This window comes from Emydura macquarii, unplaced genomic scaffold (assembly GCF_026122565.2).
Source record: "Emydura macquarii macquarii isolate MOO-44397 ecotype Brisbane River unplaced genomic scaffold, CSIRO-AGI_Emac_v2 contig_320, whole genome shotgun sequence".
In the NCBI taxonomy this organism is placed as follows: domain Eukaryota; kingdom Metazoa; phylum Chordata; order Testudines; family Chelidae; genus Emydura; species Emydura macquarii.
Window position 1 is genome coordinate 4,030,171 of NW_027130457.1, and position 27,648 is coordinate 4,057,818.

The following is a 27,648-nucleotide window of genomic DNA, read 5'->3' on the forward strand; positions in this document are numbered from 1 at the left end:
ATTGTCCCCAAATGGCTTCAGTTCTGACCTAGAATTTTCATCTATGTCAATGAGAAATTTTCATGCCCATTCAGTCCTTGACCTCTCTGTTAAGACTACCAGAAAGGTGCCAATTATTGAGGTGGTTTGTGTAACATACACACCTACACCTTTGTAAATAGACTGAAATAACTAAATAGCTATCAAGTGGTTATAATTTAGATGAATTATCTATGTTATCCAGTTTCTAGTCAAACTGTTGTCCCTTAGACACATGGCTTTGTGCCCTGTATGGTGATTATTAACTGAGTTCTATACACATGGGTTTATGCCACAACGTTAAACTCATATCCATATTAAGTAGGTCTCCTGAACTGAGTTTCTAGTGGCTATCCTGCAAAATACTTAGAACCCCTTGTAGGATGTAACTGGATTTTTGTTTAGTTTTACATGAAGAAAACTGGAATCAACCATAAGCTGTTATAATTAATTAATTCTTTTTCAAGACATTGCCAACAGTGGGAAATCATATTTAGATTTAAGTCTTTGGATTAACGGGTATCGATTCATTTTTCTCATGTGGAATTGCTGTTTTCATGTAGAGGCATCGATTATACTATACAATCTATGGAAGAAGGCATTAAAATTCATATTTTACTAGTGTATTTGCACACTTTCAGTGAAGGCAGGAGGAATGAAAAACAATCACTGGAAGATATGAAGAAAAGGAGATTGTAAGAGGGAAGAGCCAAATATGAAATCAAACAAAGCTTTTTGAAAGAAAATATTCTCCCCTAAATCTCTTTTCACATTCATTGAAATAATAAATTCAAACCCAAACCCCAAAATTACATTTACAGTCGGAACAAATCACTGATCCAGAAAAAAGCATCTAAACCCTGCCCACCCCAGACTCTTTGTCTTGAAAACTACAAGATCAGTCTGGTATCAGAGTTCCATCCCACCCTCCATTCCACCAAGCTCATTCATTTTTATCCACATTGCTAGCAACTGAATGACTGCACAAAAAAGAGTTTGAATGAAGAGTTGAGAATGAGAGTTTCAGGTATGTCATTCTGTGCTGACAGTGGCTCTGCCAAAGGTATTATAAAACTATTGAATCAACAACTGTCAGAGTCTCAAAGAAAATACAGAGCAAATGTCTGTCCTTTACTTATTGGGATAGATGAAGAGTCATCTGGTGTCTGAAAAAAGTCCAAAAGTCAATTGTTCGTAAGTATGACCATGCAACAATAGAACTCCCAAATGCAGATGTTAAGGAAACAGAATAATAAAAAGTGAGTGCTTCACTATCTCCTCTGATACAAAGCAAGCTTCCTGAGGATAGTCTTCATCCTACTATTTGTTTCCCTCAGAGGTTACTTCTAACATATAATTTACTATGAAATATCCTCCAGTGTATATCCGTGTACTTGAAGGGATGTTGTTATTTTGAAGGTACAACAATGACTCCCTGAGATAGTCTTCTGGACAATTCAATCCTGCAGTGTTACCAACCCCAAATGTTCAAAAGTCATTAGTCAGGTCACCAAAAATTATGTAAAAATAATAGATTTGGTCTTCTGATTTTTGAGCCTTTAGGGTGCACTGGGGTCACATTTCGAAGCCTTCTCCACAGCAACGAGGGCTAGAAACCTACTTTTTCTTTAAGTATGAAGGCTGAAATCATCACGTATCCATTTGACTCCGGGAGCTGGAGCTTTAAGGAAAGCAATAATTATCATGAGACTCATGACACAATCATGAGAATTGGCAACCCTAATACTGTTAAATGGCATTCTGAAAAGTGTTGCTTAAGCACCCTCTGGTTTAGAGCTCTCCTAAACTGAGCCACCATGCTAACATGCTGTTGCCTGAATTTGCCATTGGGAAATGCATTTTAAAGCAAGTGTATGTAAGAGGGAGGCTGCTTGACTGTTGTAGAAAAAAAATACCCTTTTTAAGGGCTGCATCCCTTTTTTCCTACCAGTTTCTCCATTTCTTCCCTGTGACATTTCTGAGTAATATTGGAAAATGAGTGCCCGTCCCTTATGCTCTGCCATGCAAACTGTATGAAAATTAAAAATGAAAAGAATACCATCAAGAAAACTCCAGGACATACGATCCCCAAATCCCCCTTCTTTATCTGGCAGGTAGACTATGCTTCTCTTCACTAGTCATATTATTGACCCAGAACATCTGAAAAAATAACTCTCAATTTGACCAGCGGTTTTCCAGGGGGAGTTTACCCATATGTCACCAGTGAAAAGCTGTAGCAGGAATATTTGTAGTTAATGTCGTCCTTTCCACCAGCATCAGGGTCCATCTCTTCCATATCATCACTTTAACCTGGCAGGAGGCAAACTGCTTCTCCCAGTTCAACTCAGCTACTGAATCACTGCTGAAGATGAGTTCCAAGATATCTGTAAACCCAGCAGGGTTCATCACAATCTGCAACTCCTCTGGAAGAGGATAAGAGTGCCATAAAATCCCCACCCACAAATCCATGCCCTTCTTCATGTTAATTGCTGCTCTAGCTGCAGCTGAATAATTATGTAAAGTATGTTTTAAAAAAATAATCCCTGTCTTCTGTACTGCCCACCAGCACAGTGACATCATTTGCGTGGATGAAAATTTTCATTGAAAGAGTAAAGTTCCTCTTCCCCTTAATCTATGTACTTATGCCCCGAAATCTCCTGTTACCATACCCTGCATAAAGTAAAGTGTCCAAAGAAAAACAATACAGCAATGGACTCAAGGGACAACCTTGTCTGACCCCAAAATGTATCTGTATAGCCCCTCCCTTCCACCATTTTACTAAGGGGATGTATAAGCCATGAACATACAAGAGATGCAATCAGTTCATAAACAATAGGGGAATACCATACTGAGACAGAATCAACCATAAATAAGTCAGGTTCACTCTCAAAAATTTTGGTCTAATCTAAGCTAGAACATAACCCTCTCATTCTCTCCTATGGCCAATTTCAAATACTTCCTGTAAACTACACAAAGTGCCTGCCCTACTGTAGGAGCTTGAACTGCAATAGACTGACTGAGATGCAATAATTTCCCTGCTTTCTGCCCCAATCATATGGCTAGAATGGAAGTCAAAATGTTGTCATCTTATCAAAATGGCAATAGGTCTCCAATTCCTGCTGTCTTCCAAATCCTGTTTGTGCAAACAAAAAAGAAGACTTCATAAAAGGACGACCCAGTGTTCCTGTAGTCAAGGTGTCATTGACAGCACTGTAGAAATGGGATCCGTAAACCTTTGATAAAATTCCTCTGTGTAATAGTTCACCCTGGAAAAGTTCCTTTCTTCAGTGATAAGATAGCTACAAGAATTTTCATTTCCTCTATTGGCCTCACAAATGAGTCCTGTTCCTCAGCTGTGAATGTTGGTTCCCCTGTGATATTATCCAAAAACTACTGATGCTGGAAAGGAGGAATGGTTTGTCTCTGAAAGAGCACACGGTAATATTCATGAACTATCCTCGACATGCTATTAGGGTTCCGGGGCTGCCCAGTGCTAAGAACCCCACCATGTCCCATTGTAGTCTCTTTTCTTTACATCCTGCAAATATATCAAAGGAAATTTACCGCCTTCAGTCCTAAAGTTCTTTGCAAATGTAGCTGATTCCAGCTTTCTCCTTTGGTACGGAACCATTTATTTTTTAACTTGCCCTAAGACCCTTATTTCTAGACATTCCCCAGGTCACAGTAAACTATGAAGATATCTCAAGTAGCTCTACAACACTAAATAATACCTAATCAGATGTATGCAGATGTCTTGAAAAGGAACGTAGAGAGGTTTACCAGATTCCTCTTTGTCAGTTTCCAGCATTCTATCTGCGATGCATAAAATTCTCAAACTGTTTCTCTTTCTATAGAGATGGCTTCAACCTTTCTAACTCTCACTGCCCTATTAAGCAAACAACCATTTAGTTTTCAATAGCCCAGGCCAAAAAGATCATGGGTCTGTACTCCCTAGATTCAACTTGGACCAAGCATGTCAGAAAACTCTACAGTCATTAAGGTAGCTTTTGAATACATCTTGCCCAATCAACTACCCGATCCCCCTCTATAAAAATGTGAACTCCCCTTCCTTCCTTGAATGAGGATATACAAAAACCATCCCTTAATCTAGAGGCATCACACACTGCTTCTAAGTAAGTTTCATCAACTCATAGCCCCGTAGGTTAATTTGCTCTGTCAGTCACTGCAACTAAAAAATTAAAATCTCCTTTAAAAAAACAACTGTCACGATGTCAGTAAAAATAAAAAAGGAGCAACCTCTATAAAAAGCTTTTTCTCAACTTCTGATGCTGTGAGCCATAGATTGTGCCACAACAATACTTCAACCCAAATATCCTAAATCAACTAATAAACATCTTCCTGGCTGCAGTTCTACTACCCTTTATACTGATACTCCATAACTGTAAAAAAATACCCCTATATCATCATATGTATGAGGCCCTGGGAGATGATTTCAGGTAATCTTTAAAAATCTTTCTCCTTGTTTAATCACTGTAACATCTTGCTTTGAATAGCTTATTTCCACTAAGCTCTGAATCATTTTTGTTCCATAAATAAGGTAGCAGTAGATTCTTGAAAAGTAGCATATGCGAATATCCCTTCTCTCTCACTTTTCTGTGGAAGAATCAATCTGTATCATGAGCACATCAGAAAAGTCACAAGTAAATATATTAAATAAGTTTGTACAAAATTTCTCCTCAAAATCATTTGAAATTTGGCATGTTTCAAGTTTTGATGCAAGAAGATTTATTGAAGACTTTGGGCCAGGCTGGCCACCATGACTGAAAAACCCACATCAGCTTCTGTGAGGATTATACCTAGACTTATTCTGGTCTGACCCAGAGTCTTATATGACCTCAAAACCACCTTTCCTCATGTGCCCTATGAGAACACTCTTCAGAGCCCTCTACACCGAAGAGGCTGTCAGCTCTCATGAAAATCTTCTCCCGAGCAGGCTACAATTCCCCTTCACTTCATGTGGTTTCTCAGGTCTGAGAGGAAGAGGGCAAAAGTGTGACACTGACACACACACACACACACACTCTCTCTCTCTCTCTCTCTCTCTCTCTCATCCTGACTCTTGGGGATGGAGTGGGCTGTATCTTTACTGACTCCCTCAAAAGTAGATACCATAGGTCAGTGTTCTTCATTGCAAGGCCAGCGAGTGGCGGCTCCCATCAACCCTAAATGCAACTCCCTGACAGCCGGCCCATCATGACACGCAGCAAGGGCAGGGGGCACAGCCATCCACTCCTCAGAGCCTCCTGTGCCCCCACCTCCACTGCGCATCATGAAGGGCCAGCTGTCCATGAAAGGCCGGCCCCTCGAGGCCAGGGGGTTAGGCCGCCCCGTCCGACCCAGCACCGGGCTGTGGGGCTGGAGCAGGAGAGGCAGGCGGCGCCGCGTGGTGAGTAAGTGCAGAGGGGCAGCAGCCCGCAGGAGGAGGTAAGCAGCTCTCACATTGAAGGTTTTTTGCCATAGTGGCCCCTGCTTGAAAAATAGTGAAGATCACAGCCATAGGTTATTCTGTGGAATAGCCTGAGTAGGCAGCCCAGCCCATGTTGCTTCTCGTTGTCTCTATGCTAAACTGGGACAGAAAACAGCTCTCCTATTGCTGATGGAACTCTGCTGCACCTCAGTTTTAATCAGGCCTCCATTGTTTCAGGTGCAAATGTAATTGTGTAGACACTCTGGGTTTTTTTATGTTACATAAAGCCAAATTCAATTTAATCATACACAACTTCAAGCAGCAGCCACACAAAATCTAGTTCTGTCAGTCCACATTACAACTACTCTTCAATTTCCCACATTTTACATCAAATGTAAAAGAAAAGGTCAAATGACAGCATGAATTATTGGTAGTTGTGGAATATTTTGTTAACGTGTTTGTGTCTATGGGTAAATGTCCTACGTTCATCTCAGAATTTAAAGGGGCAAATTCTGCACTGATTTAAACCCCCCTGTAATCTCAATCTCATTGTCTTCAGTATGGTTGTATGGGGTGTAAATCACTACAGTATGTGTCCCATATGCTACAAAATAGCTCAATATTAGAATTCATTAGTCCTCCCCCTCCACCCCGTAGCATGAAATAGCAGAGTGGAATGGTCTTCCTCGCTAACTTGTCAATGACTGATTCTCTTGGAGAGGCTGGAGAAAGCAGAAAGAAGAACAGAGGAAAACAGTGTGGGTCTATCTTTTGTACATAAAACTATAACTCCTTGAAATGTCAGCTCTTTCCTGTTTATATGAAGTGATTATTCCTACATTGCTCAAGCTAAAAGTGTAGTTAAAGATTGGGTTAAACTTCACTGAAGCTGGTGGGTACAAGTGCTACCCTTCATATAAGATAACTACAGGAAACAATTATGTCTCTTTATAGCAGCCCCTACCTAAAACAAAGGCATATGTGAGTCTACCCAGATATTAGTGTGCGTGTATGTGTGCTTGGCAAAAGGACTTTGGGTTTTGATGGTGGCTTAAAGAGGCTTGGAGTCATAAGCAAGGAAACTGTCTGCTGTTTTTGATTCCCCCTGCATTTGAATATTCTTTGTAAATAAACAGAATTGCAAAAGGTACTTGGCTCCATCATTAAATTCTCCTCCAAACTAGAACAACATGCAAGACCCCAAATGTTTGGCTAGCTGTTTGGATCAAAAGGAGTAACAGTCTGAACATTGATTAACTCAAGAGATACAAGGTAGAAAAAAGTAATAAGATATTAGACTGTGTATCATACAACCATGTATTTGCCTTAGGATGATTCATATGTCTCTACAATTTACTTGGGAGTTCAAATATTCCCATGGGCACACTTACTTTCATCTTTCCACAACTATGGCTTAAATTGTGTTACCAAAAATAATACACGTTGTTGTATAATTGATTAATCATTGTCTAGACATGCCATCTAGCCATATGAATTGTCATTTTATGTTCACCTCATTTATAACAGAAGTACTTATTAAATCACTGACCCATAATGTCATGAGACATGATTACATAATTATGGTGTGGCAATTGGCAATGATTATTTATTTATTTTGAGTGATGTACGCAGTTCTGGTCTTCACACCGAAAGACTTGTTAGGCCTGGGGAAATGTGTACGACTTTTTAATATACATATATTTCCATGCAAAGAGGCCTCATTTCCTTAGAATTAAGATTGCAAAAGTTCATTTCCTTTCAACACACACTGTAGAAACAGAGGAAATCACCACATTAGGCAATGTTGACATTCAGACAAACATAAATGGCATACCTTATCAACCAAGCATACTGTAGACTTCACGTTCACAACAAACTCCCTTGCACTTGCAACATACAACCCCCACAGTTCACAGATCTAGTTCATCACTGTTCCTGCCTAAATTAGTAATTTTCTAGATTCTGAATGTTTGTGTTGATAGGAAATACGCTTGTGCAGGCTTCAGTCTGAGACTTCACTCTTGCATTGGGTTCTGGTCAGTCAGACCTGTGTGAACTCAATGGAGTTCTGTGTTGGGACATGGTTTCTGCTTACAGGGAGCTCAGTGCTAGCTCAGGGTCTATTTTGCGGGGGGACGTGAGTGTTTGTGTGTGTGTGTGTGTGTGTGTGTGTGCACACACATCACAGGACATAGTGTATGTTGTTTTAAAAGAGCTTTATTTTTATACTTTATTTTTATGTAATTTCACAAAATGCCTTGATAACAATATTAAATATTTAGACCTTTCTAGAGGTTGCAGAACAATTTCCATTAAAAGCTACTTTTTTCATATGCTCATAACTTCCTGAAATAGTCAAACTATGATCTTAAGTTTTCCATGCATGGTGTCAAAGATGGAGTTATTTCAAACATTTTAACTAAATCTCTTCAGCCATTTGGGAGTTTAGTGATGGAGAAACAAAATACTCATACACACACACACTGTCTCGCTTTTATATTTCCCATTTCAAATAAAATAAAACCCTGTTTCTCTTTTTAGAAATGGCTGAGGTCTGAAATATGGCATGGACTTTATCCTCACTGATGACTAGTTCCATCACTTAATTTATAAACTTTTTTTTTTAGTGTTTTTTCTATGAACCTCTGAAAACTGCAGTCCGAGCACATGTATTTCCATTAAATTCATACATGAGCACACAGCATACATGCTTCCATCATGGAATGTGTTCACTTTCCATCTAAAATCACAGGTCTCTCTCTGTGAGCCTGGGATTGTACTATACTAATTGCAAGGTAACTGGAGGCATTCCCAAGACTGGTTATCATCACCCTGGCTTCTCCGGTGTAGCTCCCCAGAATACTTAAAAAAAAAAAAAAAAAAAATTTACAAGCATGTAGCCTTTTTGTCTTACATGCACAGAGTTCAGTACTCCACAGTAGTACTAGATGGTAAACATTAATATTTGAAATTGTTTAAAGAAAACCTTACAGTTTTCTACTACTGTAATTAAGAAACACCATGTGATCAAAGAATTAAAGACAAAAAAAACAAATTCTGCTGTTTGTTTAACCAGTGATTTCAGTGGAGATACTCCAGATTCAGAAGTGTCACTGAATGCAAAATGTGCCCCTGTGCCATACTACTTACACACTAGAAGGCAGATTTAAGATTACACGTGCAATCTTAAATTTTACATTTCCTGACTTCGAGTGTATAGCGGCATTGCATTAAGATAATGTAATTAGTACTTAATGTTCAAGGGGTGAATGAATGTAAAAAGAAGTAGAATATAAATTTAGAATTTTTTTTCATGTGTTCAACCTGAGCCCAAACCTATATACTACAATTTTATAGCCCCACAAGCCCAAGTCAGCTGGGATGGCCCAGCTGCAGGTGGCTTATTGCAGTGCAGACATACCCTTATTGTCTTTCCAACAAGATTGAAAAAAATGTTGTTTGCAGGCAAGTTAAACAAAGGCACAAAATGGTAATGTCATGCCTTTCTTCTTCCAACAGCCGCTCAACTATGAAAAAAAGAAATCCTATACGCTTAACATAGAAGGAGCAAATACCCACCTTGATTTCCGCTTTTCACACTTGGGACCATTTAAAGACGTAACAATGTTGAAGATCATTGTTGGGGATGTGGATGAGCCTCCGCTCTTTTCAATGCCTTCTTATGTCATGGAAGTTTACGAAAATGCGAAGATTGGGACTGTTGTTGGTACAGTGGCAGCACAAGATCCTGACAGTGCTAACAGCTTAGTAAGGTACAGTAAGTCCAAGTAGTACAGAACTGAAATTTGGCTGCTAAAGGATTAATGAGATCTGAGAGGTATGGGATAATATCTTTCCTGTTAACCTATACTAGAAAAACATGGATGAAGTAATTTTATTCCCAACATGAAGTTTTGTGTCTATACTGTAATTATTGGCTTTTTAATTAGTTTGGGCTAAACTGAGGCATTTTGCCATCAACCTGAATAGAAGATGGTGTGAAGCTCACGCTGGCACAATCCTTCTCCAAGTAGCCCAATGAGCAGGAAGACTTACTCTTCATGCCAGACCCATCATGTAAGATGGTGCAGCCTGCTGTCCCACCCCCAGGTAGTGTAACCAGCCCACTCCCTGGTTAGGACCATGATCCTGGCTTCTCTCCACCATCATTGGGAGTGCCATGTTTGCACAGAGAGGAAAGCAGTTACTGTGCTTTCCCAAATGGAGGAAATGTAACTGTGACAAGCATTTGTGCAAGGTATCAAGGAGGCTCCTCACACCCACTATGAACCTAAATTAATTTTACAAAATATTTGTAATCTGAGTTATAATATTCTAAAATGTTTCATTCATATCAGAGTAGAAAAGAACTTTTTGTCATCTAGTGCATTCTCCTGCATTGCTGATATTGTTAGAACCATACCTTGCAAACAATTACTATCAGGCATAATGCATACAAGCATGTCTAGTTCTACCGCTGTTTCTCTCAATAGTGAGCAGGTACAAGAAACAAATATGTAACATTTTAGTGAAGAAAATTAAAATAGTCTTCATACTGGAACTGATTTCTAGGAAGAGTATTCTGATCTTTTAAAAAATACTACAATATTCTGTGTTAATTGCCTGACTATAATGCTACAGCTTATAATCATCTTGGTTTGAAAGAGGTCAAGATCTCAACTATAGAGCTGAATCCAAATTCCATATATTTCATATTACAAGCCATCCCACAACACTGGGGCTGAAAACTCACATATGCAAGTGCAGGAAATCTGAATCTGAAGTTTTCTAAATTTCAGGGTGTTTGGATTCAGCCAACATAGAGATAGAGGATTGCTGTTCACATATGAGGTTTTGTTTTAGGTCCATTCATGGCTTACAGCAGAATTACTCTACATGTTTTAGGCCATACTGAGGAATACAATAGTGGTTCATTTCTTGCTTTATATCAGGAAGTGTTGCTCTTTTCAAACAAACAGAAAGTGAGAAAATTATGTAGGAAAAAAAGAACTTTAAATCTCTAAGGGTCGGTTTGGATTAAGATATTTTAGAAAATCTTTCCCGTATGACTATATGCTTTGGTAGCCTAATTCTTTCTATGAACTAATTGTAAATCCTTTGTGTGAATATATGAGAAAGTAATTGGAAATCAGTCTTTCTGAATTTAGTTGGACATATACAGTTTTAGATAAACTGTACTGTATGAATATGACACACTCAATACAGTGGAACAATTACCATCAAATGTTATAAACTACTAATTTTTATGAGTCTAGAACCTGTTTTTGGGCTGATACTCTAAGACTCAGAAGTGTTTGGTGTCAGACAGTCATTATCTACAATTTTATAATGACAAGATAATGCATTTTAACTGTGGTTATCATGTTATTATCTAAATCATAACATTTGTATGTTAACTAGAAAAGATAACTAGGGTAAGAGGCCAGTCCCCTCCTAAGTCAGCTAAGTGACAATGGCTGTAAGGAAGATGAATTTGTGAACCCAAAGCCTGGAGCACCATAGGGATTAGATTTCTTGCTGGCCAGAAGCCAAGTGGAGACTTCTCATGATCCACTACTGCTCAACAGTTTCCAATTACTAGGAGAATTTCATCTGTAGATGGTTGGAGAGAAGCAGTAGCGAGTTGTGAGGGGGCTGAGGAAAATGGCAGTAGATTTGGTGGGTGGAGTGGGAAGCTAGTTGGAGAAACATCTGGCACAAATAATGGCCGTGATCCAGCCTTTTGGCATCTCTTTCACCAGCGACTTGAAACAAGTAGCTGAGGTGAGGAGATACATTACCCAAATTCTTTTAATAACTGAGTATAACTTTGGCTCAGCCGTTGCCTGAGCCCTCTGCTTTCTTATCATTTTTCTCATTTAGATTATTCCTTTTATTTCTCACTCTTTCTTCCATCTCTTTTTCTTTTAATGTTTTTCCCCATATGAATGAAATGCTTGTGGAAGGGGCCTGAAGTGAGTGCCTTCCTTTCAGCAGGCATCCACCTTCCTCGATTCTATGGATCCTCATGAGTGCCAGGTCCTGGGCAGGGATTTCAGTATCACCCTTGATGACCACTCAGGGACCAAGAGGTGCTTGGCTGCTGCAGACATCCTTAGAGAGATTGTAGACCATTGCTCACTGGTGCATGTCTGGTGCGACCTCCAGCCAGAAGACAAATCCATCTTCACTTATGTCTGGGTGGAGGACACTCGGTCGTGCCATTCCAGTTGGAATGCATTTATATATATCATTTTCATATTTTGCAGGCCCAATCCTCTGGCATCTGGCCGGCCCCATTCTTGGACCACCATTTGTTGGCCATGATGGCCTCTCTTACTATGGAGAGACTGGGGCCTGCCTTTTGGCATTTTAATAACAGCTTGCTGGAGGATGTTAGCTTCATGGAGTCCTTCCAGGAATTTTGGCTGGCCTGGTGAGGCAGAGGTGTGACTTTGCGTTGGCACAACAATGATGAGATGTGGGGAAGGTATGCGACTGGCTTTTTTGTTGTGTCTGCACCCGAGGTGCCAGCCAGTGGTGGGATGTGGTAATAGAGCAACTGGAGCAGGAAGGGTGTCTGCCGCCAATCCCAGGGATCCATCCCTCTGTGGAGCATGCTGGGAGAAATGGGAGGAGCTCTGGGTCATTCATGACCATCATGCTTGGGTGTTTTCATTCAGTCATGCATCTGTCTGCTTTGGGAAATGGATCACAGCTCCCACTTCTTCTATGTCCTGGAGGAACGGGGGGGGGAGGGGCTAAGAAGCATGTAATCTGTCTTTTGGCGGGGCATGGAACCCTTCATGGATCTGGTGGAGATGCACGGAAGGACCAGGGCCTTCTATGCCAGCCTCTTCTCCCCAGATATGACTGACGCCAATGCCTTTGGAGTGGTCTGGGATGGACTCTCAACTGTCATTGTGGGAGACCAGGACCTGATGAAGCTGCCTCTCACTCAGGCCAAATTCTTGGAAGCCCTCCATCTGATGATCTCTAATAAATCTCCGGGCATGGACGGGCTGACCGTGGAGTTCTATCATGCATTCTGGAACAACTTTGGCCCAGACCTTGCCATTTTCTGGGCTGAGTCTTTGGGGGGAGAGATGCTCTCCCAGTCGTGTAGGTGAGCCATGCCTGTTATGATGCTTAAGATGGGGGGCCTCTGCGTCTTTAGGAATTGGCGTCCTGTCTCACTTCTCAGCATGGACTACAAGGTTGTAGAGAAGGCCATCTCACTGTGGCTGGAGTCTATGCTGGTGGACATGGTCCACCCTGACAAGACCTAGACCATTCCTGGTCATACCATCTTTGAGCTCGGGTATAGGGAAGGTGTGTCATTCACTCTCCTGTCCCTGGATCAGGGGAAGGCATTTGACAGGATGGACCATGGGTGTCTTCTGGGCACTTTGCAGGCATTTATCTTCAGGCCTTGTTTTGTGGGTTTTCTCCAGCTGCTATATGCCTCGGAGGAGTGTTTGATCAAGCTCAACTGGATCCTGACTGAATCCGTCAACTTCAGGGAAGAGGTGTGTCAAGGTTTCTCGTGGTCCGCCCTGGCTTCTACTTGGTGGCATCCTCCTCCCAGATCAACTGGGTCAAGAGTTCTGGCCTGATGGTTGGGGTTGGGTGGCAGATGGACCATGAGTCTACTGCTCTATCTGGGCATTTACCTTTCCATGACTGATCCCTCCCTGCTGGAGAACTGGCAAGATTTGGAGACTGAGTGGCTGAGTGGCTGCAGAGGTGGAAAGAACTACTCCAGTACCCTTCCCTGAGAGGAAGGGCGCTGGTGCTCAGTCAGCTCATCCTGTCAATGCTCTGGCACCAGCTTAATGCCCGGAGCCTGGCCCCAGGTATCCTGGTCTGTCTCCTGAGGTTAGCTCTGGAGTTTTTTTGGCCAGGATTTTACTGGGATTCTGCGGGAGTTTCGAGTCTTTCCTTGGAAAGGGGGGGAGGGCAGAGCCTCCTCTGTCTTCACAGTCGGGTCCATGTCTTCTTCCTCCAGGCCCGGCAGAGACTCCTTTATGAAGTAGTAGGTAGTCTGGCATGCAGCATGTTGGCACATGCCTTCCTCTGTTGCCTCTGAGAACTCCAGTACAATTGGCATCTTTTTAGCTCCATCTAAATGGTCTTCCACAAGACTTCTATGACCTCTCTGGTTTTCTACCAGGACCTCCTCCAGACCTGGAAGTTAGTTTCAGTGACCAGGTCCATGGTGGCTGCCGAGGAGACAGATCCCCTTGCAGAGCCCCACTACACAACCCATAGGTTGGTATACAGGTGGCGGAGTCCCCCTTGGTGTGCCAGAGGCTGGGCCTGGCAGGCACCACCAGAATCTGAGACCTTCTGGACTATGACCAAGGGGACTGGGTGGATCCCTTGGCACTCAGCTGGTGCATGGAGCTCTCCACCCACACACCTCACTAGCGCGTGCTCCAGCAGGTGAAGGCAGCCTTATCACCTGCCTCTTGGGGACTTCTTTAGTGGGGCCTGTGGGATGGTGCCACCTGCCAGCCCCTCACCCTTGGATCTTGTTATCAGACCCCTGCCCTGCAAGGCCCACACCATAACGTGAGCCAACTGTGCGACCTGCAACTGGTTCACTTCCAAACTGCACCTGGGACAAACCTGTATACACTCGTGGTCCACACCTTTCAGATCCTCACCCTTGTGTCTCGCCTCAACCCCAAGTGGTGGGACCTCCTGCCACCGGTGAAGAAACCCCATACACTAGTTTATATTCCACTTTGGTTCCAAGGCCCACCAGGGATATTAGTTGGCAGGTCCTTCGTGGAGCTATGAGCACGGGCATGTATCTGGCACAGTTTACTTCCGTCCCTGATACCTGTCCCTCTTGTGGCATGAGGGATACCCTGACACACATCTAGCTGGAGTGCAACAGGTGCAGCCTCTTTTCTGCCTCCTCTTCCCCACACGTCCTGACTTATGCATACCCATACCCATCCATGGCTCCAGGAAGTCGCAATACCTCCTTCTCAACCTCCTCCTAGTGCTGGCAAAGGTAGATATTTATTCTATTCAGAGGGAGATGCTGTATGCAACTCTGCAACTGTAGGGCTACCTCTTTTCTTCCCTTCAATCATGTATTCAGGCAGAATTCCTCTGGGCCATGTCCACTGGATCTCTAGACATCTTTGAGGATGAGTGGAGACTGTCCAGGGTTCTCTGCTTGGTGTCTTCTTCTGAATCTCTGATTTTGGCCCTCTGACCTCACTCCTATCCCGGTTTTTCGTTAGTTGTCCCCCAAAATCATTTGAACCCTGGATTCAGTCACTTTACCCTTTAGCCTGGGGCAGGGGTCTTCACATATGGGCAGGTTCTGACCCCCAGAACTCGTCAGGTATTAGCTTCCAGCACTCTATCACTGGGCTTTAACATTTAAAGAGTTGAATTGTGACTTTGTGACTGCCCTGAGAAACCGATGACACATACTTGTGCTGCCTCAGGAGCAGAACAAAAATCAGCCCTTTGCCTAGTGCAGATTGCCTTCCCCTCTATGCTGACTGGCATACTGGAGGGCAGAGTCAAGTCTCTTTGCTTATTCCTTTCCTACCTGAACAGAAGGAAATAGCAGCTGTGTGGAGACTACTTTACCAATGATGCAGGCAGTCAATGGATGGAAGTAAAGGATTACTTTACATTCTTTTATCCTCTTGCCCTGGTGTGGAGGGCAAGTTACAGACTCACCCAATGTGTTTGAAAAATAGCCCTAATACTTCCATTAACTTTAATAAGAGCTGTTTGGTCAAAGTCTGAAAATTCAGGGGTGAGCCTCTTGTGAGGAGGATAATCGGATTATTTTCTCTATGTTCATCCCCACACAATGCTACTTGAAAACAATCAAACAAAAAACACCTTGCTTGATACTGATTTACTAGAAAATACAGATTCTATAACCTGTGTAGCACGTAGATAAAGATATGTGTTCCACAGCTGATCCATCTACAGTGCTGGCTACCAGTCAGTTAAGTCACTTAGAGAGATCCATTATAGAATGATACTGGTTTACAGTACCATTAAAAAGCAATAATTTTCTTCACAGTGTTTCCTAATCCAGTTGTGTGTCCTTGCCAGTCTATAGGGACACTGCTGTTACTGAGGTTGATACAGCTGTAGACACACATGGTTCCAAGCATATATTAATGTATTGCCTGCTGGTTTAAAGATACAATATTATGACTTATTGCATAGAATCATAGAATATTAGGGTTGAAAGGGACCTCAGGAGGTCAACCATAAATATTTAGTTGGGGTTGGTCCTGCTTTGAGCTGGGGGTTGCCCCAGCTCAAAGCAGGACCAACCCCAACTAAATATTTACTGCCTAATTAAGTTACACTTTATTCTGGTGGCTGGAATGATTATTGTGGACAAAGTAAGGATCAGAGGAATGATTACTGCAAATAACTGTCCCTAAGAGAAATATTTTAAAAAAATCTTGGCAATAAAGCCAAGCAGCAGGTGACTAAATATATATATATAGTTATCTGCCTTGAGGAAGTGGGAGTATCTTTCCTTCATATTGCATCACTGCAATTTCCGCATGAAATTTCTTATTCTTCACATAAGTCTGTATCGAAAGATGCTGCCAGTGCGTCAACTTGTACACGTGGCTAAACATTACTAATATTGCTAGTAGTTGAGATAGATGAGGACATTCTACTATTTTTTCAGTACACAATATCATCACAATCTTTATATACCTCCTTCAAATTGATAATGATGGACATCAGGCCCATTGTCTTCTGTACCAGTTTCAAAATGCAGTATTTTTTAATTATCAGTGGTTTCTGTGCTTGAGAAATCAGTGACCTTCTTTCTTTCTTATTTTTAATGTATCTAATGTATCTAACATATTTAATGTATCCAGGCATGTGCTCACCTCTGTGCTTTAAAAATTATAAAAGTACGCAGTTGAAAGGATAGATCTCTATCCATCCGTTTATCTCAGCTCACTCATCATGATATGTTATATTTCTGGGGTTTTTAAAATTTATTTTGGAAGGGCCAAATCAAAGACTGGGTTTTACATTAGAGGTGAAGGTGATGAAATGTAAGGACATACTGACTGTTGTTCACCTTGAATTATTACCCTTCAGCTTTCTGCTGTTCAAAGCTGCCTAAAGAGTATAGTTCACTTAATCAGAATGCACTGAATCAGGACCTTGATTTGGACTGCTGCTTTATTTGGTTGACAAACAAAGGAACCATTTTATCCTAATTATAGTGAATGATAATACTTTATGCTCCATTTCACTCAACATTAACCTGTCTGTTTTTATTTTAACCTGAAAGATTTTCAAAGTTTACAATTTTCTTTTGGATGAAAATTAGTTTTCTATAGAAACATTCAAAATGTCCTGATTTCAGTCTGAAAGTTTTTGATTGAAACTTCCTGGAAAAAAATAACCCTTTTTGAACGAAATTCTGATTTATTTTCATTCCTACAAATGTTCAGTGGTGTAAGAGTGTTGGTGTGAAATCTGATATTTTAACAGACTTTGGCCAAATACAGAATAAAAAAGGAAATCTATATGCAGTCCAAGTGAACAAACTGTGCAGCGGACTTCCACAGGGATTCCGGTGGAAAGAACCTTTCTCTGACAAGCTTCAAACCAGTAGTGGAACAGCTCTAGGGCTGCTAACACTGCCTCAGGGCTGCAATAGTCCCTGGGCAAAGGTGTCATCCTTCTGTAAGTGATTTTGTCAGATGGATCTTTCTGGTCAGACTGCATGCCTCTTCTTGAGGAATTCTTCCTGCCTGTGCTCTGCTTAGACAGAAGGTTTCTGAGAAAAGCCAGGTGTCTGCTATTTTTTAAACCCCAATTCATCTAGTGGTCCAGAGAGGAGCAAGGCTGTAGTTTGAAGACTTAATATTTTCGCATTTTGAGCTTCTAGAAGTTTGGAAACAGAGATCTAACGCAGCACTTTTTTCCATTATTTTAATATGCAAATGAAAATTGTTGTATGTGCAAGTGACATAGGGCTAACTTCCCTCGTATTAACATAGAGCTGTGCTTACTGATCTTAATGTTTCATGGAGAAAAAAGTCTTCCTGAACATTGTGTCCTAAATCAGGGCACTGAATTAATAAAAGTCTTACTCTAATGCATAAAAATATAATAATGGCAGCTTCTAGTACATCTGCTACTGTTGTGCAATAGGTTAGAGGGTTCAATTTTGATTATCATTCAGACACCAGGTAGCTAAGCTCTATCAGTGATTATTAGTCAAAGGTAGACCAGCAATATGCAGAAAGCACAATACCCAATTGGGGAAACTGGTCTGCAGCTTACATTTTCACTGCTCCAAAGATGATTAGTTCACTTCAGGGTATATTTATACACCCCTTGTTTGCAACAAACAGAAAATTCTCCCAAATTCCACCTAATTAGGACAAACCTTTCATCCTTTCCCTTATCTAAATTGCATCTCCTGTTTTCAGGCTACAGAGACTTCTACCCCAATTATTTGTAGCATTTTATTTAGTTAAGGATTCCTCTACTAATTATCCCAACTTTTCTAGCACCTGTTTATATGTGGCACCACTTCTCAAAGGTTCTGCATACACAAACTACAGAGATTGCATACAGTTCACCATAAGCTTGGCAAGAGTGCAAAGCATGTTGATAGTTTGGTTCATAGTTAGTGTAAACGCTGAGAATATAAAGTCTTCTAGAAATATGATATCAGTTAACAAATATTTTCATACAGTGAATTTTGCACTACTTCCAGGATTCAACCCACTGCTTTGAACAACAATTTTAATATTTTCTCCAATCATTGGTTAGTCCCATTTGTTTTGTCCTGCCTTAAATTAAATTATAAGGTGTTCAGAGCAACGATTGTCTCTTATTAGCTGTTTGAAATTCAAAGCATTTTCATGTTGAACCAAACCACTCTGTATTCCACTTTGCTATAATGGACTTCATTAGCCAGTGCAGAGATTGATTAACAATAGGGAACGGAAGTAGTCTGAGTACCTTCCTAACTGCACTAGAAAATAAACTGCTCCTCCCCACCCCACCCCTGAGTCTCGTCACTATTAGTAAAACATAGTAACACCTGGAAGATTTAGTTACAAAGCAAATTGGGCTGCATGGTTCAGTTGCCTTTTATACAAAGCAGCTGCTTTATTTCCAGGAAAGGTAGAAAGCATTAACCACATTAAGGAACCTAAAAAATTGAAAAAGCTTTTATGTGAGCTTCAGACTGCTCATTTTATGGGAAGTTAGTGGAGCATATAGTAGAGTCTCGGCTTTGTCTAACTGCCGCGTAGTATTACCTCATAATGGAATGATATATCATAGTGGTTAAGTTACCCAATCTAGTGCAGAGTAGAAAAACCTGCTTTCCAGCCACCTGACTGGTATCTGGGAGTTGTAATGAATTTAGACTTGCTTCACCTTAGTTTGGATTAAATTGCTAACCATCTGTTTGGAGCTTTCAAAAAAAATACTAATTAAATAATAAATTACTGATTCACAGGGTTATGAAAATAAACATTATATAGGGAAATTAGTTTGTGTTTCAAATAGTGCAGCAAATGCAGGAACCTATTTTAACTTTTGCTGCATTGCTAATAAAATATTGGGATGATTTGACAAATTATATGGTGTCATACTTTTGAGAGCCATAAAATATTTTTGATATCTTAAAAGGAACACTAAGACACACATTGTGACAAAAATATATTCTCTTGAAATTCAGTGTACTACAACAATTATTTCTGTGACCTTTAAGAATTTTAATGATCTTGAGCTGGATTATATTTACATTCCTAAATGCAAAATGTTATATTTAATAGAGATGGAACAAAAGCAAATTCTGAACCTTCCTTAAGTTCTGAAACCCTTTGGATTTGAGGAACCTATAGCCAAACCTGTGGTTGCACAATGTAGGTTCTGGTTTAGTATCAGAATCTCAGGAGTGAGTGTGAGGGATCTATAGTGAGGGTTTTTATATGTTCTTATAGTTTTTCCTTCCAGCCTAGTATCTGGTCTTCCAATAACCCACTGCTGACAAATAGAGAATGAAAGCTAACTAGTCTAGCCTCACCCTTCTAAAAAAACAAAAAACAAGCCCAGAAAAACCAAACCTCACAGGTTCAATTATCTTACCTGTCTTTAGGAAGATAAGTCTAATGAGCTTTGATGGTCTGGTAAACATTCTGATCTTTACCAGAGTGCATGCCTGCACTGCAGCAGGAAGCAGGACAGGGAGCTGCAGCTGCTTGTTCAAATGGGCTCTGTGGCAAACACACAGTCCAGAATCACTTATTGCTCTAGGTCCTTATTATGGAACATGGTTTGCTACTGGAGGGAAAAAAAAAACCCTATTCCAATTCCATTTATAAAGTAGGCCACAATATATAAATGATAAAGTAGCATCTCCTCTAAGAGCACAATACACAGAAATAGTGGGGTGACAGGCACCTAATATAATGTGAAAGACACTACACCATCAGTGCAATAAAAGGCACCTATAATAGTCTGGAATACACTGTGTAAAGAGTGCAGCGAAAAGCCCTACCATAAAATTGGCCCAGTACATGGTGGAACAGCAGAATCCTATTATATTATGGAATGTAGTCCGTGAACTGTGGGAGTAAAATATGTAGTTATACAAGTGGAAATGCAGAGCAAGTGGGAGGATCCTTACTGAAATCTAGAAAGTTGTATGTAATCACTATATGAGAATAAGGTCAACAACAAAAAAAGTACTTGCATAATATGGAACACAATATATGAATCTTGAGAACAGAAGTCAGTAGAAGGTCCTTACTACAGTCAGCAGTGACAGCAGCATACAATGCATATGCAAGCAAAGGCTTGGTTTGATATTTTAAATCATGATGCAGTATGGAGAGTGAACTGTTTTCTGTCTGCATTCTGTATAGATTGAATATATCATTTTGGCTGCATTTTATGAATCTGTGGTATGGGGATCACCTTGTGGTATTTTTATGAATCTGGGTCCTATATGAGAATCATTCTGTTGGCCATTGCAGAATCTACTATAGTGTAGAGCAGAGGACAGATAAAAGTTAGAGTGCTTTCCTTGTGTTTACTCTTAGAATCTGTAAGGCACTTTGGCTTAGTACACACTTACAGGGAAATTCGGAAGCAAACTTCCTAACTTCCCTTTAGCGCACTGTCTTCACTATGCTGCGCCAACAGGAAATGCGTTCCGTCGACGCAACGCTACACCTCTTGAGGAGGTGATTTAATTGAATTGACTTCCAGATCGATTGAGCAGGTCTTCCCTGCCGCTCAATCGATCTGGATAGATCAATCTGGCAGTGGCGAATTCGCTGCCGTCAGTGTTTACATACCCTAAGATGACACAGTGATCCACATGGTATCAGGGCCCAGATAGATGGACTGTGAACTTTTCTCACTCTGTATGTCTATGCAGGAGCTTCAGAGTGCAGTGGAGCTATGCAAATAACTGATGTTTGTGGTTCCAAAAAATTCCAAAAATTCCAAAAAATCAGAAGAAAAAAAATGGGTTGTCACAGCTCTCTAGTGACAACACTGGAAAAGAAGAAGCTCTCATCCAATTGTTGCTCTCTCTCTGTAGACACCCAAAATATAATTGGGCTAGGTCAAGCCATGTGCTCCACCTCTGCCACCCACAAAACAGCACCGGCTACATAAACAGCCATTTATAAGCCTGAAAGCTACTATCACATCACAGATTTTGAGTCCAAGGTTGGCAAAATTTCTCAACAACCAGAACTGGTTTCTTTCCTTACCCATGGTTTTGAAAACAAAACTGACAGTTTGTTTCTGTGCTGAGGTTCCAATGGCCTGAATTATCATTCCACGCTGTCTAATTGCTGTGTAATTGCTAACTTCAGCATAGTTACACCATAGTAAAACTTGCATATGCCATGAAGAATCAGGTCCTATATCTGAGAAAATCTGGACATGTTTTCAACTGAAGGATTGATCTTCACCAATCTGTAATAAGCAGTTATGAATATATGAACTTATATGATTAATTCTTCTATTTTGCGTATATATGTCCAAAAGCATGAGTAAATATGTAATTAAAATCACAGTTAGTGTGCAAACTCCTTGAGATGGAGACTGTGTCTTGTACAGTATTGAGCACTAGCAGCATTGGAACCTAAGTAAAACATGTATTTATCTGAAAAAAAAGAGGAGCCTGAATCTAACAGTGAGAGGCCCAGTATCAATACACATATTTAAAGTGTCATTGCAGCAGGAGTAATTCTCTGAAGAATTCAGTGAAGTCAATAAAATAAGAGGGATCTTCATCTTGCTTTGGCTTCTAACTTGGGTCCTTACAGGCTTTCCTGCCCCTGTAAAGGTGAGGAAGGAAAATGTGGAAGCAAATTTTTCCTAGAAAAGCAAGATAATTGAGTACACATGGTCAACAGTGGGAAAGATGGACCCATGTGCATAATACATATATAGGATTTGTCAGTGAATAAAAGTGAGTGTAGGGAAAATGTTTTCCCCTCACACAAACAGCTTTCCCTTTTCTCAGAATCAAAGGTGAACTGTTTTTATAAATGATGGACTGATGTCACATAATTTTTCACATTTGAGAGGCACATCTGAAGACTACAGCTGCTGAGTTGTATTTGTCCGCCTTTGAGGAGCTCATGTAATGTTTAATGAAGGTTCTGTCTTCTGACCAACAAGCCAAGGCTAGTTGCAGCTGGAGCAGCCAAATCCCTGGCAGTGCCTACGCATACTCAGAAATGTCCAGATCACTTGACATTTAAACCAAGACTTGAATGTATAAGATGCAATCGATTTGAAAAGCCTCTTGAGTATCTAAACCAGCTCATCTGTCTTCAGACCTTTTAATATACTTAAGGAAGGACAGTGACAAACATAGCCCTCAGTCTTGCTCATCAGTGCCAATTTAGAACTGGATAGGATTACAATCTCCTGACTTGTAGTTTTGCCTGATTAGATGAATTCATAATCCTTTATATTTTCTATGGGACAATGCAGAGGTCAATCCAGAAGAACACTATCAATACTTTGTAGTTTGAGTGCATGAGGATGATGAGAAAGACTTTGTTCAAATCTGGCTTTGCCAAAAAAGCAAACAATGGCTTTTAAATCTTTGAGTTCACCCAGATGAAATAGCTGTCATTAGATGTTGAAATGTGTTCAGATTCAAACCAGATGGACAGGGAGAACTGTGGATATAAGGTTTTAACACTTCTTTCTTGGATCTTTTCATTCAATACCCCTTCTAAGGCCTGAGAGTCTAAACATTACCAGTTTTCTTCTTTTAGGCCAAAAAGTTATTTCTAGCTATATTTAAGATGGGGAAACCCCTTGCATCAATTTAGAGTTGAAATACAGATTCAGACCCTCTGACTAGCACTAGAGGATGAATGTGGATTCAGGTTTTTTCTTTAGCAGATGTGAACTTTAGTCTCTCTTTTTTTGCTGGGATCTGATTTGAAAGGAATAAATCTCACTGGGTTGGATCGCATTATTTAGGCACAGCTTGTAGTAACTGGCCATTTGGGCTTTCTCAGAGGTGCCATATATTCCATCGCTTGCCCCTGATACAAGACTACCAAAATCTGCTAAATTGTGGTGGCTAATGAGGCCATGCCCCACTCGCATCTGACCCTAAAAGCAATGTGCAGACAAAAAGTATCCAGGCCAGGCAAGGAAGGAAAGATTCCTTAACGTCCCCACCCCCCGCATACACACACACATTTGTTTACATACACACCCTATCTCACCATGCTGGAGTAGTGGAATACTTCTGCCATGAAACAAAACAGATTTAACAGAGGCGGTTTTCTTAAGAAGCAGAAACTTGGCTTCTTGGGATCCTTTCTCTCCATTTTACAGGTTAGGATGACAATCTAACAGTCCTCACTTCAGAGCTGCATTTTTTAAATCAAAACACATCTTCACCACACCACTCAGTATTATGTGACTGTTTCTTACTTATAAAATAGACTGCAGCATCCTTAAGGTTTTTGTATCAATCAAACTTTGTGCAAACTTTTGATCACAGGAATAACTTAAAGGAATAACTTTTCCCCCCTGAACTACTGTTTGCGTTATCTCTCCCATTCTGCTCCTCTTCCTCCCTGCTCCGCTTTAAATCTGAGGCTTTTTGTAAAGAAAGAGGTTTTGCTACTATTTGAAGCCAAATCAAGTTCCCCAGCAAGTATCACTCTGGTGCTATTTAATGATATAATATTATGTCTGTGGATAGCGTGACTAATAGGTAAGCAGGATACCTATTTCTTTGACTGGTATTTTTGGTTTGGGGACAAATAGTTTACCTAAGGGTTGCCTGACTAAGCATGCATTGATGTGTAAAGTAAAAAATGTATTGGGAGTTATGAACCCAGGACAGTCTCAAAAATGATTTATGGAGGATTATCAGGACGGATAGCTGTGTATACCAGACTAGAAGGGGCAATTTAACAAGAACATTTCTTATAGTCCATAGCTGTTGAGAGGTATGAGACAGACGCGAAACTGGGTTTGTACTATCTATGATGTAATGTGTAAGTCAATAAAAGTGGTTAGGATAGGACGAAAAGCCAGGTTTTCCAATAAAACAAAGTGACTGGAGAGCGACATGCAGTAACTCCAGCTGACAGCCTGTTTGGTGTCACAGAGAGACAGACACATTTTGGTATTGTATGAAATCTTCAATTAATGTAGGGAAGATTTTGCAAAAGCTCCTAAGGGATTTAGAAACACAAATCTCAGTGAAAGGCTGTCAATATCACTTGTGTTTCTAAACTCCTTTGGCGCTTTTGAAAATCTCTCTTTTGCCCAATATTTTCTGTATCTAAACTCAAAGCCTAGTTCACTCTGCTTTTCATATCTGTCTATCGTAATATTCTGCTTACTGCTTATTTTCTTTGTAACTTGTCTTTATTTGCTGCCTCATGACAAATATTCTTTGCTTTTCTTAAGATAACCGGGGGCACCTGGAACCACTGCTAAAAGACCTAGAGCTAGCTACTGCCACTGTCCCTTCCCCACAAAAAGTATAGCATTAATCAGGGACTGGGAGCAGAAAACAGTGATGCACACTCCATCTGACCTTCTCGTGACTGAATCCTCCATGGGGTACAGATCCCCTCCTGACAGTTGAGTGATCAATCTGCATCTCCGTTGCATCTCTGATGAAAAGTCAGTGTTGGAGAAATAATTTGAAGTTTTAGAACTGTTGCTATACCCATTTTCTATTCTACGGAAGCACCAAAATTCATCATCATTGTTATTATTATTATTAATAGTAATAATAATGTAAATAATTAATATCTCAAGTAGCTGGGTGGTGTTTGTTTATTTGTTTAGGTTTTTGTTTCTGTTGTTGATTGGACCAAGTAATTTAAAAGCCAAGGTGAAGCATCATCACCGAGCTCTAAAATAAGTTATATGAGTGGAGCTACTTGGTTGTCAACCTGTACCCAATGAAGCTGATCATTAAGAGGCAGAAATCTTATTTCTAGAGCATCAAAATCATTCATACTACTTTATAAATACAGTGAAGTGTCCATTCAAGGGATAGACAAAAATCTGGTTTCTTCCTTGTTGCTTTCTACAATGAACATTGATCTGTCCTTGCTCCCATTGATATTCCAATGAATAGCCATTTGACTTTCTTCTTTCATATGGCTGGTGTAGAGCAGCAACTACAATTTCACTTGAAGTTGATCAAACCAGATGGCTACATCATGAGTGGCAGAATTTATTGCAGTGATTCCTCCTTCATATTTATAAATTGGGCAATGGGTAATATGTTTGATGGTGTGTTTTAGGGAGCCTCACTTGCCATTCCTGGGAATCCTTGATTTTCCATTTGTGCATTAAATGTCCACATCTACCATGGCTGGTTTGGATTCAGTTCAGAGTTGGCCAAGATGTCCATGCAAATCTAACTCAGGAACCTTTTGTGTGGGATCTGGCATAAAGTGCTTATTTTTTAAGTCTTGTTTAGCCCAAGCTGCTTTCCAAGCCTTCTTCTGAGCATAGCCTGATTGCACGAGGCTAAGCAAATATTCACGGAAAGGTCTGCGGGACTTAAGGTATTGCAGGCAGGTGTTGTCGAGCTCTTGATGGATAGGAAGACATCTGTTTTCCTGGATTCGCTGAACTTTGCAGACTGTCTCAGCAGTTTGGCGTATCGGTGAGGGAACAATGTTAGACAGAACAGGTAGCCATGTTGGAGTCGACTTAAGGGTTCCAGTGATGCACTGAATCACTGTGCTCAGCTGGGTGTCAACAAGTTGTGTGTGGCTGCATCTGCTCCATTCCGGTGCGCAATATTCAGCTACCGAATATATAAGTGCCTTTCCAGATGCTCGCAACACTGATGTGGATGCAATTGACTGTGATTACCAATTGTCTGTGATTACAACTACAGGGAGGCATCTACCTTTCCTTTGTCTGGAAAAAAGCCATTTACCCATTCCTGAGACTTGTTTGGTTCAAACACATTTTCATCTCATATTTCCTTCACATTTGATCAGTCCTTTGGGTATTTATCGTACAAACACCTCACAAGAATATTAATGATTATTGTATTATTGGTTTTCTAATGATACCTTACACAACACCTATTAGATACAGATTTTGACATAAGTGAATTGGGGCCCACTGAACTTGGCAGACTAGCTGAAACTCACTACCTGTTACCTGCCCTCTGGCATTGGGATGCTCTTAGGGTCTCACCTACAATGGTTTACTATATACATGAGACAAGATACTTATAAAATACAAGTGAAGAGTTTACAATCTAAAGATCTGATCCAGCAAGCAGTTAGTGCTGCATGTGCCATATCTTCTGCACATATTCCAGATAAAATCAGAGGGGCTACATGCAACAGTAACTGCTGGAAAGATGCTTCTAGATAGGATACTCAAGAAATAATTGGAACACATGAAGGTTGGAGACCTCAGTGAAAATATCAGCATTGGAAATCTTTATGCAAGAAGTGGGTTTCAAGGAGGTTTCTGGGCTCCTGGAGGACAGGGCAGCACTCTGTCAGTGTAAGATATAAGGGAAGATGAGAGAAAAGGCCAGTATTCCTTTTATTTATGACAAATAAAATTTCTTTTATCTTTTCCATGAAAATATTTAGCCATCCAATAGCTGTTTTTAATATACATTCCTAAATGTATGTAAATGAAACTACAGAAAAAATAAACACAACAGTGGGTAGATTCATTTTCTTTCTTTCTAGTATAATTGGAAGTGAATTGAAACAATGAGTGAAATAAATTACCCTAGACTCATTTTATTATCATAAGTGACATAAAAATAAAATTGAAATTATTCATTCAACACTGAGTGACTTTAAGCTCCTATAGAATGTATTATGTAATTGATGTGGACAAAGCTGTTCATCTTTTAAAAACTAAAGCAACCCTTTGTTATCCATCTGTGAAAATCAAGTATAATGAAGATGTAATTCATAAAAGAATCAAAATTAAATCTGTATTCTACACAAGCTACAAATTTGGGTGCAAATATTTGACTGTTTGCTTAGCATGAAATTACAGTCTTGGACCTATTATAATATTGGTTACCCTTATAAGTTACTATAGTGATTTGATATTAGTTAGACATAATATGTACATAAGCAGCCATATGTTCCTATCTTTGTAATCTTTGTATCACTTACTCCCATCTCTAGCTGTACTCATTGTACTATATCTAATCCTAGGGCACAGTGCTCATGTTCAAACACAACTGAGTATAGTACATACTATTGTGAATAGTCGATAATGAGTTTGCTCTTGTGTCTAGTAGTAAGTATATGCAGGAGCCAGAGTCTTAGATTATAAATTCCTTGGGATAGAGAATATCCATTTTATTATTCTGCAGTGTACAATGCACATTTGTAGTGATATATGAATCATAATAATGAAAATCTTTTTCTTCTTCAATTTCATGTGTCAAAACAGTTGTTTTGACTTGCACAACTTCCATATATTAAATCTATCACAGAACAACTGCATGACTGTCATAAACTATCTGAAGAACCACTTATGGGTACATAAGAGACATTCTATATCTTCTTCCTTAATTTTTCATTGGGAGTTATGAACTGTAGTTAATAAAGCTTGATCAAAGCCTGTACATGTTAAATTTGTTAAAAGTAATTGTGAATGAGTTATACTTTTAAAAATATTGCTTG

The 27,648-nt window shown here is 40.1% G+C and overlaps 1 protein-coding gene across 3 annotated transcripts in view; it reads left to right on the top strand.

Moving 5' to 3' along the window:
* Nucleotides 1-27,648, top strand: part of CDH18 (cadherin 18) — a 518,716-nt gene that overhangs the window by 435,578 nt on the left and 55,490 nt on the right. For all 3 annotated transcript variants that reach the window (XM_067569768.1, XM_067569753.1, XM_067569759.1), the window contains one exon: nt 8,966-9,219. In XM_067569768.1, coding sequence (XP_067425869.1) covers nt 8,966-9,219 — 254 coding nt within the window. The remainder of the gene's footprint in view (nt 1-8,965; nt 9,220-27,648) is intronic.